At 41.5% G+C, this 13,377-nt stretch overlaps 1 protein-coding gene across 1 annotated transcript in view; it reads left to right on the plus strand.

Annotated features, from left to right (window-relative positions):
* The window catches only part of LOC138301022 (Golgi integral membrane protein 4-like), a 208,863-nt gene that overhangs the window by 17,070 nt on the left and 178,416 nt on the right, over window positions 1-13,377 (plus strand). The window contains exon 2 of the mRNA XM_069241045.1: window positions 12,215-12,289. Coding sequence (XP_069097146.1) covers window positions 12,215-12,289 — 75 coding nt within the window. The remainder of the gene's footprint in view (window positions 1-12,214; window positions 12,290-13,377) is intronic.

Consider the following 13,377-nt stretch of genomic DNA (forward strand, 5'->3'; position numbering starts at 1 on the left):
CCATTCCTGTATACCCCACTTTACCCCAGTTCAATCTACCCCACTCCAATTTACCCCAATCTACTGCACTCCACTGTATCCCAATCTATTCCACAATACCCAGCTCCAATCTACCCCACTTCAATGTACCCCGCTCCACCCCACTCCATTCTACCCCCACTCCATTCTACCCCCACTGAACATGCATCAATCTACCCCATTCCACTCCACCCCAATCTATTCCACTCCAATCTACCCCACCCCACCTTACTTCAAGCTACTAACTTTTAACCATGCTGGACAGCAGCCACACTGGTGTACATAGTACCTAAAACACATTGCCAAAGACAATAGCTCTTGCATAGGTGAGAACTATTGGCTTTGCCAATTCTTTTTTTAAACTGATATGTATTAAACTGATTCAAATATCTTTTTGCAACAAATACCTAACAGCTTTTTACTGTGTTTAATTTTGTACTAGAGATTCCATTTTTATTCTTCATGTTTGCAAACATGCTTTCTCTTTCATATGAAAGAGCTATGAACCAAGGAGTTACATGGTTTGTGGGAAAGGTGTTGTGCGACCTTGTATATGCCGGACATTATATGGATATCAATCATCTTGGAGTTCCATAAACTTACAAAGGAACAAGGCCTTTGGGCCCTTTCTTCTGTATGGTTACTGAACTCCTAGGTGACTTGCAATATCCTTATAATGTACAGCAGAGGTTACTTTATCCCATATATCAATAAAGAGAAGAATCGGAAAGCGGTATCGGAAATCTTAACGCTAATTCGGATACCTTAATTCTCAAAGGAGTAACCCTTCAGCGTACCTGTGAATACTGGGAGGTTGTATGTTGATAAGGGTAGTCTCAGACAGAATAACCTTTGAACTTCAGAATTTTCCTGACACAAGGCTCTGGCTGGCTATGCTCCCCTCTGTTAGCAATACAGCCCCTGTTAAAAAGTAAAGAGTACAAACTGGCCCTCCTTACCCAGGCAGTAGTGCTTAACCTACTGAGCATTCTTGCCGATTCTGGGAGCTGTTACACGGCGCACATTTTAGGCAGTTGCTGAACCGGGAGATGATGACGTGGTGGTGCCTAGTGCAGGAAGAGGGGCCGAGTACGCTAGCATTTGGGCTCCACTTCTTGAGTGAGATAAAGCAAATGTGTGAGAGAGAATGGCTCTTACGAATAGCGGACACACAGTTGTACGGTGAGCTCGTTGACCACTGCTACGCATTTGCAATTGCGTTCTTGACACTATGTGATGCTAATCAGTTTCTTATTTTAAAATGTATTATTCACTGCTCTGTTGTAATTATGAATAAATAATACGGCAATGCATCAAAACTCAAACATATTGTTTTTTTGTCAGTATATTTTGACTATACGCTGAGTGATAGCGTTAGAAGGAAAAATTGAAACCACTTAAACAGGCTTTGCAAAATTAAAATAAGGATGAAGAAAAAGAAAGGATGAGTCACGGGTGAAAGAGAGAAAGCTGTTAAATATAAGTAAACATAAATGTTAAAACCTATTTATAAAAGTACCCATTCATCTTTTAATTATAACATATTTAATGGCCTACAGCTTTATATCTAAAGTAACATTATTTCCTATGGGTGTTTTGTGTGTTTTATTTAAGTTCCTACCGCCATTACTGTCTGTGGACGGTGTTGCAGTACCAGTGATTTTATTTTTTTGGATTTTTTTTTTATTCTATACCCACTATCCGTTACATAACTATTCTTGAGGGTCTAAATCCCACCATTTAAAATTGATAAACTGATAACGTCCTCATACAGTTGAGCGAAAAACGTGTTGACTCCCCTTCCTAGTACCAACATAATTTTGCTCCCGATAAACTCAAGAATCATGCTTATCGAAATAAAGTATAAATTCTGTTCTTTGGAAAGCTACAACTTGCATACTTGGACTTTTCTACTTGCTTTTGAATACTATTGTACACACTTTCTGGCGTCTTTACTCCTCATGTGTTGGGTGCGCATCCTTTTCATTTTTTATTTAGTAATATGATCCCACCAAGACCTGGGAAGGGGGCCATGAATATATTTAGATGGAAAACGGAGTACTAAATAATGTATGTGCAGAGAGAAATAAGTGTTTACATTGAGTTTGGTTTACTGGCTGGTTACTTCTAGATATTATGTTAAAGCGGGGGCATTACTGCAGCTGATAATAAGGAGGCGTTGATGTGTAATTAGATGGGTTTGGTAATAGATAGCTTGTGAGGATTGTAATGTGGACACCAAAAGCACTAATCATCTCTCACTCACTGGGTGCTTCCCTTTCCTGCCACTAAATACTATGTATGTTTACATCGTGAGCAAAGGCAGACTAGCCTGTGGGAGAGTATTCATTTTACTATATAGACATGACAAAAACATAAAGTTGCAAAGGCAAGCAGGGCTCTAATATAATCATTTCTCCCTCAATTAAATTGACGATCGGATCAAATATTAGAATAAATACCATAACAATTTAAACATAGTTTTAATAAAGGAAATTATTCCCCCCAAATCGAGACTTTCATGTTTGTGGAAACTAGAGGGGTTTGAAAGGCTTTACTTAAGACTCAATAATGTATCTGTGCCAATATGATGAAATTCACTGGAAAGAGATTAATAGTATTTAGTACATCTGAAGACCCATAACTTGGAATTTCCATTGCACTTTGAATACAAAAATTACTTGCTTAGAAGCCTGAGGAAGTCATTCATCATTTGATGAATGCCCACTGCCCTGCCAGTTAGTGGAGGCCTTCGCCACCACATTTAGCAACCCCTGCAATGGTGGCTTGGATATCGGTAATGAAAGTGCCACCCGCCAATGCAGCTGATACACTTGAATGACAAGTGAGCCTCCTTGTGTTTTCCACCCGCTTGGCATTCTCTTTTGTTTTTTAGCAACAAACCCCTAAATAGTTTTGTTCAAATGCTGGCCTAGCGGTGATCTCTCTATCTTCAGAGGACCCACCATCATAACTGTTCCTATGAAGCTATGAAAAGAAACTTGGGACTTTTGGTAGTTTGTTTTTGAAAACAAAAAAGAACTAATACCTCCACACTGAAGGAGTTTTTTTTCCTTGGGTACCAAAGTCATTATTTTCTTTCCTGTTTGTCATTGCCAGGTTTTCCCTGGCAATGACGGACATAAAAAAAGGACATCAGACCGCCTGCCCGAAAACGGGCGTGTGGTCTGAATCCCTTACTCTGACAGCCAGCACTCAGTTAGGCCATTTGAGTAAGTGGTCCATCGGCGTAGCCAGCTGTGGCACTATCGATGCAAAACTGCTCAACTCTAAACGGGAAGGGCAGACCAAGCGTTTGGGAGATATTGTACTCTGTTAAGTTTATGAGCAAGTACCCGGTCCACCAAATTTTAAATCCAGCCCAGAGTTTATTCTACTGTGTATAAGGGCCATTTTTGCACTTTTCTTTTTTGTGGTCCTGGATAGGACCATGCTAAATTGGTGAGGGAGAGCTCTATTGGGGTTCCAGTAGTACAGTTGTGGACAGCACTTTGGGTTACTGGATTCCCCTGACAAAGCCAGCGGAGTCTCTGGTGTTAAGAACCGAGTAGTTTTCTTGATTCCTACTCAGATGGTTGGTAGCACAATTGTGCCAGGGCTGGAGCTATACCATTTGATGGTGGCATTCCGGCTCTGCCAAACTGTAAAGGTGAGGACTTTTGTCGTCCTAGTAATCTTAAAGGCAACAGTTTCAGATAAAGGATTTATTTCACAGATCCCATGCCCTGAGATCAGAGTGCTTTTGAAATAGTTTCACTGTACCAAAATGGCTCCAAGGTAATTTCTTGAATACCAAATTGATATTGTCGAGCAATTTTACTAATGATCTTAAACTTTATTGACATTGCATTAAAAAGAATACTTACATCCTCGAGGCTCCTTCATTTTTACATTCCTCATTAATCTACTCACAATCCTAGCTCGGCTTGTAGATTCATTGTTCACAAGAACAAAACCTACTTCTGTGGCTGCGTTGTATGCAGTAATAGTCCTAGATGACAAATCGTTCAGGAACAATCCAGAAAGAAAACTATTCACTTGAATTAAAGTTCCAGCCACAGAATCAACAACACACCTGTACCAGTGTGCCAAAAGACACACTGGTACGTCTGATTTATATGTTTTCTTAGTTGTGAGGTCCCACGAGTCACTAAGTTTGCATCAGCTATATCTAGATGTCCTCCGACTTACTAAGATTGCCAGTTCCCTTCCAAATGTGAAGCAAAACATGATATGCAAGAGTATTATAGTAAAGTCTTCTACTGTATTTCATAAAAGATCTGTAAAGACACGAAGTAGCTTCAAGTAAGAAGTGGAAGTCAAGAGAACAAGTGATACTCTGCTTTTCAGGATACAGAAAGCATTGAGGAGTGCATGGGCTGACTTCTTCAAACCAAGAGGAGATGTAAAAAGCAATCTTAAAGAAAATGTATATTACATACAACATCACCCTTTAAAAGTAACCATTTGCATTTATAATACTTGGCTAACAATGATGTAAAAGGAGATGATGTTAATTTTTAGGTCTCGTCTACTAGATAGCACATCTGCTGTGTGCATCGAGACTTATTGTTGGTTTACATTGGGTTTAGAACCAGCCCATTGCTGACCATTGGTTGGCTTCATTGTTGTTCTGGTTTGCTTGCTTCTTATTTCTTAGCTTGTGTGGGCTTTCCTTCCTCTTCTTGTGTATGTTCCTCCTCTGGAACATAGATGCATTATTTATGTCCTTTCAATGCTTCAGGCACTCCTTGTTTTTCCTTTTGCTTTAAGCATTCCACAGGAGTGCACGTCTTCCACTTGTATCCCTAGGATGCCCTTCTTCCCTTGGCCGTGATCAGTTTTGCTCTCTCTTTCCTTCTGCTTCTCCCACTTCTGCTTCTGTTGCTCTCTCACACGTTTACTTATCCTCCCCACTCCATGTTGCTTTCTCTCTCTTTTAATTGCTTTCCTCCCCCACCCTCTGTGTTCCTTTCAGTCCCACCCACTCCCTTTGCTTTGCTTCGCTTCAACTGTGCCCTCCTTCCCCCCCCCTTCTGTATTGCTTCTGAACCACCCAGTGCCCTGCTGCACTACACTCCACCTTGCTGTCTCTTGCCCGTGTTTCTCCTTTTGCGCTTGACTCCCAGAGAAGCTGAGGATTTTTGGATCTGCTTTGCCAGAGAGCAACTGACTTGAACAATTTTTAGATCAACTTTGTCAGGGGCCAAATACTGCAAGTCCACTTCTAAAGGTGCATGGGTGCATCAAGACCCCTAGGACCTAGAGTTATGGCTTGGGGTGTATCAGTGAAGAAGGTTAGGCCCTCGGCTCTTTTACTGAAGTGCGTGATTTCTCTCCCTGCACCCCCCCCCACCACTGACATATAACACCGACAGTGCTCCTGCCCTCCCAGAGATGTTGCAGATTGAGTGCAGCAGAGGATCTCCCTATTTCTTCTTCACAAGTTTTAGATTTGCCTCCAAGGACTCAATAGTTTTACAATATTGTAATTTTTAGTTCTTGCCTATGAGACAGCTTTTAGCTGTCTCTAGGCAACGCCTACTGTGGAGCTTCCCTAAAAGGGGGCATGGCCTAAGTAACTAAGGTCACGGATTCAAACATGTAAACTACAATCTTGTGCTTTATTAAGCATGCTGTCTTCCCAGTCTTTAGGCGCCTCCTTGTGCGTTTTTTGCTATTGCATCCAACATCTCACAGAAAAAGCCACCAGAGGTATTAGCCTTGTTGCTTGAAAGCAGGGTGCTATAAATGAGTTTCATCAATGATTTTGTTGAAAATGATTAGAATTGGTATTTACAAATGGTACAGTTGTGACCATCACTGTGTGTGCCTCCCAGAGAGGCTAATATGAACTTGCAGTCTGAACACTGTTCAGGACCACTGACTCTCACTGCCTTCAACCTCAGCCCAGAGCTCTCAATTGTGCCCCATTGTGAACACCCTCCGACAACCAAAAGTCACCTGGAGACATAAATATGACTCGGCTCCCATACCATACAAACATTAGAAAATCAAAGTGCCAAGGTTTTTAAAACGGAGACTTTTTGGCTTAGACAATACTGAGTAAAGTAAATTCCAATTATAATATAAAATCACACTAAAGCAAAGAGAGTTTACAAATGTTAATACATATTTAGGTATGTAACTTATGCAGGGTATATACAGTAGTATATTACTAAAACCATTGACATAGCACGTCAGTCCAAAAGGTGAGACCTATTGGCTTTGACAAAGCTTGTTAGGTCGTGTCTGCAGGCGGCTTTATATGTCTAGCGGAGACCTTTGGTTTCCAGTACATATCCTGTCCGAAGAGTGGGCTTTGGGTGAGCCCTTTGTCATTCTTTAATAGCTTTGTTTCCCACGGTTTTCTCTGCAGCTGATTTGAATGCTTTCCTCCCGATTGTTTTAACATTAATTTTTCAGTGTCACTGAATTAGCTGAGTGAACGTCGACTGGTTAGGTCAGACCCAACATCATAATATAGGAGACCGCTTATTTTTGCCCCCCCAACTTCTCTCCTTCTACCCCTCCAACTATATCCTTTTCTCTTCCACCCTGAACCCATCATTTACCAACCTCCCTGGCCCCCGGTGTTTTTTCTAGTAGGTCGGAAACTGTGTAATGCACAACGCACTCTAGGGGCTAAATATATGGTTGCGTTACATTACATTCTGCCATTCTTTTTTCAGGTGGTTATGCTCTGTAGGGGCTGACTATATGACACATAACCATGTTTCCTACTAATGCTATTTTTATTGTGGTGCCCCCTAGGGACTGTTCTGAGCATTACAGCCAAGATACTACAATATTTGCTGCACTTGGAAACTTGCCCCATAATGCTTTGCTGGGCATTCCTTTTACAAAACATTTTTGCCCAAAACTCGGTGTGGTTGACCTCTGCCCATAACCCTGGTTTATGCGCTATCTTCGACATGTTGTAATATACTTCTGTGAGCTTTCACCACACCCATCAAACGTCCATCATTTTCATTCATTCCTTGACCTGCCTTTCAAATTCCCTTGATTTCATAGGTAAATGCTTTACATTTGTCCTGCCATGAGGCTGCTTTGTTACCGCCTTGGAGACTGATCCCGTTACATGGATTATTGCATAATCTGCCATTTATTTTATTGTGGAGCACTACTTTTTTTCTTTTTTCGTTTGCCTCTCCTCTTCGCACACTTTATGTTCCTTCTCTTGTTTTTGGGCATGCCACCATTTCATTGTGGTGTCTGCGCCCAAAGACTGTAAGCTGGAGGGGGGGTTCTTGTTTATTTATTTATCTATTAAGTCTTTTATTTTGGAAGTTTCATGTAGCGCAAACTCGATCGGAGGAGCACTTTACATGAATACCACTTACGTATAAGTTTAGCAGTTGAAAAATATATAAACTGGTGTAGTTTAAACAGCAAAAAACACAGAGATACTCGACGCGGCTCTTCTGGCACAGCAGGAGACCTGATGAGACAGTAATCACTGCACTTGGAAACTCTCCCCATAATGATGTCCGGGACATTTCGTTTACAGAACATTTCTGCCAATAACTCACTGTGTGGTGATCCTAGGACAATGGGACCACAATCAAAGTGTTCAGCACGACCCACACTTTCTTTCTAAGTCATCTCTGGGTCCCCGCACTAGGTTGGGCGGGACCTAAAAATAATAACCCCTCCCACTATTCTGTGTCTTTTGAAGCTTTCGCATGCCTGGAACATTTGTTTTACAGCTGGGAGTAGTCTTTTTTTCACAAGGGCCTTATTTGTAATATTATTCTAGTAGGTCTGAAAATGTGTAATACACTACGCACTTTAGGGGCTAAATATATGGTTACACTGCATTACGTTATGCCATTCTGTTTTCATGTGGTTATGCTCTTTAGCGGCTGACTATATGGTTACATGACAGTGTTTCTTATAAATGCTATTTTTATTATGGTGCCCTCTCAGGGCTGTTCTGAGCGTTACAGCCAAGATACTACAATATTCGCTGTACTCGGAAACTCACCCCATAATGCTTTGTGGGGCATTCCTTTTACAAAACATCTTTGGCCATAACACATCGTGTGGTGGTCCTAGGGCAATGGGGCAGCCAACAAAATGGTCAGCACAACATGGTCTATCTTTCTAGATCATCTCTGGGTCCCCACATTAGGTTGAGGGGGACCCCAAAATAATAATACAAATAAATAATAACAATATTTTCATTTTCTGTTGCAGATAGAGGAAAAAGTTAAATGGAATGCTTTAGTTGTGTGCAGGGCCACTGGAATTAAGTGGTACAGAGGACCAAATTATGCAGGGGGTAGAACAATTTATATGGTAACAAAAGTCCAGTTATGCATTTACAACACCAATAGCTCTAACTCGGGCAAATACGAGATCTATTGCATTGCAAATACTTGTTTCCTCTGCACTCTAACAATGTCGCCTGTGGCACACGGGTGAATGTTATTGGTTACCGACTAAACAGTTTGATTTTTAACTTCTTGCAACTTTTATCTCAATCATTATTTCTGTTTTTTCTTTAACTTTTCTAAAAGCATATCGCCACAAACCAAGACGCACCTGGGGGCAGACATTGCACTGAAGTAGGTGGCCTTCTCGAGCATTCATAAAGACTATGAAGGAGTCCAAGGAGCAGGGCCTCCAGCATACAGTTTCATCCAAATGTACATGCTGGGAGTAGAGTGATAAACAGAGTTAGTGGGCAACCTCCTCACCCTGATAATGAAATAGAAAGTGGAGCTCGACCACAAGGGTTTGTCTAGACTACCTTGAAGGACACTTGTCCCTCCATCAGCATCTGGTGTAAATCATTGTTTGTGTTTTGTGCTACTTCACGCTTATCAGGCTTCAGATGTGGAATTTTAACAAATTATATTAGCGTTTGTTTTTCCGTTGTGACTTTAGAGGGTTTTTATGAAGTGCTCCCTACTTTTCTTTGTAGAAGTCTCTAGGCACTCATGCACAGGAGCCACCAGATTTGTCATGTCTGGTTTGGAGTTTCCATTGACAATTTCGAAACTGCCCCCTGTAGTGTGGTCAGTTTTACGTATATTTTGCGCATTAGCTTCAGGCCTTAGGCCTCTGTGCACTTTGCCCTAAATATATTTTATTCATTTGCTAACAGCTTAGAGCCTCTGTGCACTTTACTCTAAATGCTTTCTATTAGGCTTCGTACTGTTATTTTACAGAATAGCCAGTTCTACGGTGTTGTTTTTTATTCATATCACACTGTTTTGCCTACTTCAGCACTGGAGTTCTTCATAACATATTCACTCTGTGCTTTAGTCAAGGATACAGTCTGGTACATTGCCGATAGACGTGGTAGGAGTCTAGACTTGCCATTCCTGCGCAGGAACATTTTGTGATCACGATGACATGTTAGTTATAAAATCACTTCCTTGTCCCAATACATCAAGAGGGAGATTCCGACCAGGGAACCACAACTAGACGCTGACTGCCTCGTTGCAGATGCTGAACCAGATCACAGGCCTTTGCTCAGGTATGAGTGTGTCCGTCTCCCTAGTGATACAGAAAGGCAAGCTGAAAGCTTAACATGCTGTGCTCTAAATAGAACAAGCAGAGGGAGAGTAGAAACGGTTAGGAATTATGATAGCTTTATTTCTATGTTTTACTCTCCTGGTTACTATATCAATCCTACTATGTTGTATTGTTCTGGTTATTGCGGCTCACGCCTTAATATCTAAAATACAGTCGTTTTATTAAAACATTATATAAAACTTATACTGTCTTTGTCATTTGTATATGAGACCATATTGTGAATGAGAGAGTTGGTTTGGATCTCAGTGACCACGACTTCCCTGAGAAGTTCCTAAGATGTCATGCGCTCGGCTGCCCAATCATTTCTTCCCCGTGGGAGAAATGAGGCACTGCTAGTTAGCCGGAGCAACAACCGGATTTAGGGTGACAGAGTTCCTTACACGTGGGTCAGACTCAGTCCCCCACACCGTTATCGATCCTGCTGCCTAGAAATCCAGTAGTCTCATTTAGAATAATGAGAGCCCACGCGACACCCCAAGACACCTCCTACTCTCAGACTCTTGCCAGGTTACATACAATTAGCATGATTTAGTCAGCTCCACTCAGTCTTGCATCGTAGGTGTCCGGTATATAGTGCACCACTTGTGCTCAAGATGTCTCTCTCACCCACAGGAAAATCACTTCAGCATGCCGCACTGTCACTGTTCCTAGGACGAATGCAGCTGACTAGCACTAATTCACGTTCATGGTCCCTCACTGTGCTGAGAAATGTTTTAAGACCCAGTCTGGTTGCGAATATGAAAGCAGAAGCCTTCATGGATATCAGGGTTTGCTAGTGCTTAATTTGTAACACAATGAGTGCCAGTGCCCAGAGCACTGCTCAGAAGACAGCGGCCGGTGCTATTAAACATCCCGGCACCGAATGCCAAGGCTGCGTAGTCCTGACTCCACCTTTTGCTTCTTTCATCCACTGCCAGGCACTTCCTGTCCTTTTATCTCACTCTTACAGAATCCTACTTTCTCCCTTTTTGACGGGTTTTTCTGTCTTCTCTTCCTTCTTCTTTCGCGTTTGTGTGTTTTCTACTCTATTGTTTTCGAGGAATGTCTGATAAGGAAGAGTAAGTGCCGGTTGGCCCTACCGGTTCCAAAACTAAATGCCGTGGGCCCCACCAGCAAACACCTGCTCAAATTAAGCAGTGGTGTTTGCTTATCCATTGAAACATGTACATAGAAAGAGCCGTGGCTGAAAAGCTTCATGTTAAGGAGGTGTCTGATACTAAAGTGGATTAGTTTTACTATCAGGGACACATTGTGAGACCTGAGCACATTGCATCTAAGTGTTGTTTGATGTGCCAATTCAGAGTAGAGAGAGGCCAGGCCGTGGGTGACACATAGTGTGGAACCCCGAGCCATCTATTGTGTCATTCTTTTGCTCGAGATGACAAGTTTACATATTGTAGTCGATTTAAAATTTAATTTTAATTCCAGTCTGCATTGTGGGTCTGTAGAGCAGGAGTCAGGTGGTTACGCTTTGTCTTGTGAAGAATCTCCTGAACAACCTGACTAGGCACTCACCCCGACCAGCCAATGATGTCTTGATTTATTTGGGGCTGTGGGTAGGCCAATGCTTAATTTGAGCTGGTAGTTGCAGGTGGGGGCCCACTGGCACTTATATTGTTTCGAATCAGCACTTACTTTATTTCATCAGACTTTGGCCCAGAGCAAGAGACAGAAATACAGAGGGAGAAAAAAGAGAAAAACAGAAAATATTGTCAAAGAAAGGATGGGTGAAATATAATTTGAAACAATGAGATAAAGGGCGAGGAGTGTCGTCTGGGGGATGAAAGAGCATTAGGCAGAATGAAGACCTTGCTGCCTTGGTAGCGCCAGCCGCAGAATTCTGAGCTGAACATTGGGCATAAGTTATTTTTTGTTATGTTAGAGGAGTCAAGTGCTCCATCACCAGGGCTGTTGACAGCCACACTTGATAATCGTTTTTAAAAATATGTAAACAAATAAAGTAAAAACGTTATGGTGCCTAGCCCTAGACAGTCGAACTTCCTTTTCCCTAGACAGTATTGTTTATTTATTCCTAGAATATAAAGTATCAGCCATAAATAGTGGTGAGATATTTTGCTTTCTGCTGTAGAACTTCGAATGACTGGAAAGCTGAATTCCTTGTTGAAACGGCTCAGAACTAAGATGCCTATTAGTTCTCTATTAAAATCTTGAATCATAAATTTTGTGATCATCTATCTGTCCATCTCTAGATCGGTCTACCTACCACCCTGACGGTGATGCTGCTGTAGTTACAGTTGGCTGAGTTTCCAAAACTGAGTAATTTTTTTTTTTCTCAATACGTTTGGCGCAGTTTGAATCTGCATTAAAATTTCCCCCAAAAGTGCATTCTTTTGGGTTTTTCAATGCAAGTTTTGTGCAGATCTGTAAAGGGGGGGGCTAAGAAAATGATGTTGAGATCTCAAAGGTACTATTTCTCTATTTTAATTACCATAGGAGTCTTTGGTTTTCATTACAGAAAAAAGCATCTGAGTGGAATTACACCAAATTTGTCAAAAAGCTAAAACTTTACTAAAGGAAGTGCCTTTGTTAGGTGTGGTGTAAACCCAGTAGAGCTGGAATAAACTCTTTATACTTCTTGTTTCTGCAGTGGTATACGAGCACCGGTCCCGGCTGGAGCGGTCTCTCCAGAAGGAGCGTGGAGAGCACAAGAAGACCAAGGAAGGTGAGAGTCGTGTGTAACCAGGCATGGTTTAATGAATCCATACCGAGGTGATAAAGGGGATAGTGCATGTACTTCCCGTTGCCAAAAGATCTATATCTTAGTGTATGTTAGAAATGTGGTTTAGGTCTCTTTAAGAGCCAGCCCTCCCAGAGAATCAATGAGGTAAATGTGCCCTTTCTATTTAGAACTATCGCCCAATGTAATGATTCTGTCTTTCTCAACAAGTGGAGACTAGAGCAAACTAATTTATTATGCTTTCATTTAATCCCAACTGTGCTTCTTTGAATTTCAACTCAAGTTAATACACTACGTGCTATATCTACAACATATTTTTTAAATTACTGTCAAAATTATTAAACCATGTTTTTGTTTACTTAATAAATCCTTCCAGTGATCATACTTCAATAACACCCAGAATTACTCATATCCACTAAAACAAATTTAGACATTCCATTTACTATTGTAACAATAATTGACAGAACACATTCCTACAGAAGGTAGCACAACAGAATTTAACTAATACGGTAATCTCTGTTTATTCATTGGTTCCCTGCTACACGTCTGTAAATTTCCTGACTGCTTTCCTAAAAACAGTCAGCCTGCACATATTTCAGACTTTGGGTTGATCCGTGATCCTCCATCAAGGAAAAACGTGCCAACACATTGTTTGCCGTTCATTCTGTTGACTGGCTGTATCCGTTTCCTTTTTGTATTGTTTTTCATCCAGTCTTATACACAGTGCTGACTTTATGAAACAATATGTGCAGGGGGCCAAATGTTTTTCCCAGAAGCCTGCTTATGGTGCTATCTAAGGTCGGGTTGCAGAATACCAAGGCTCCTGAGCTTGATTGAATCTCATGCCTTCTTAATCCTCCATTTGTCACTTTTTTCCATCTTTCTCCTTTGTGTTTTTTTTCTCTGTTGGGCTGGGTTATAGTCTGACAGCGGAAGGTACTTGCCAGTGCCCAAAGATGAGGGCCAATGCGACCCACCTGCAACCACCGGCTCAAATCATGCACAGCTTATACACCATCATCTGCATCTTCTCAGAGTGGTCACACCTAGAATTGCAACAACGAGTTCCACTC

The sequence above is a fragment of the Pleurodeles waltl genome, chromosome 6 (assembly GCF_031143425.1).
Source record: "Pleurodeles waltl isolate 20211129_DDA chromosome 6, aPleWal1.hap1.20221129, whole genome shotgun sequence".
Lineage (NCBI taxonomy): Eukaryota > Metazoa > Chordata > Amphibia > Caudata > Salamandridae > Pleurodeles > Pleurodeles waltl.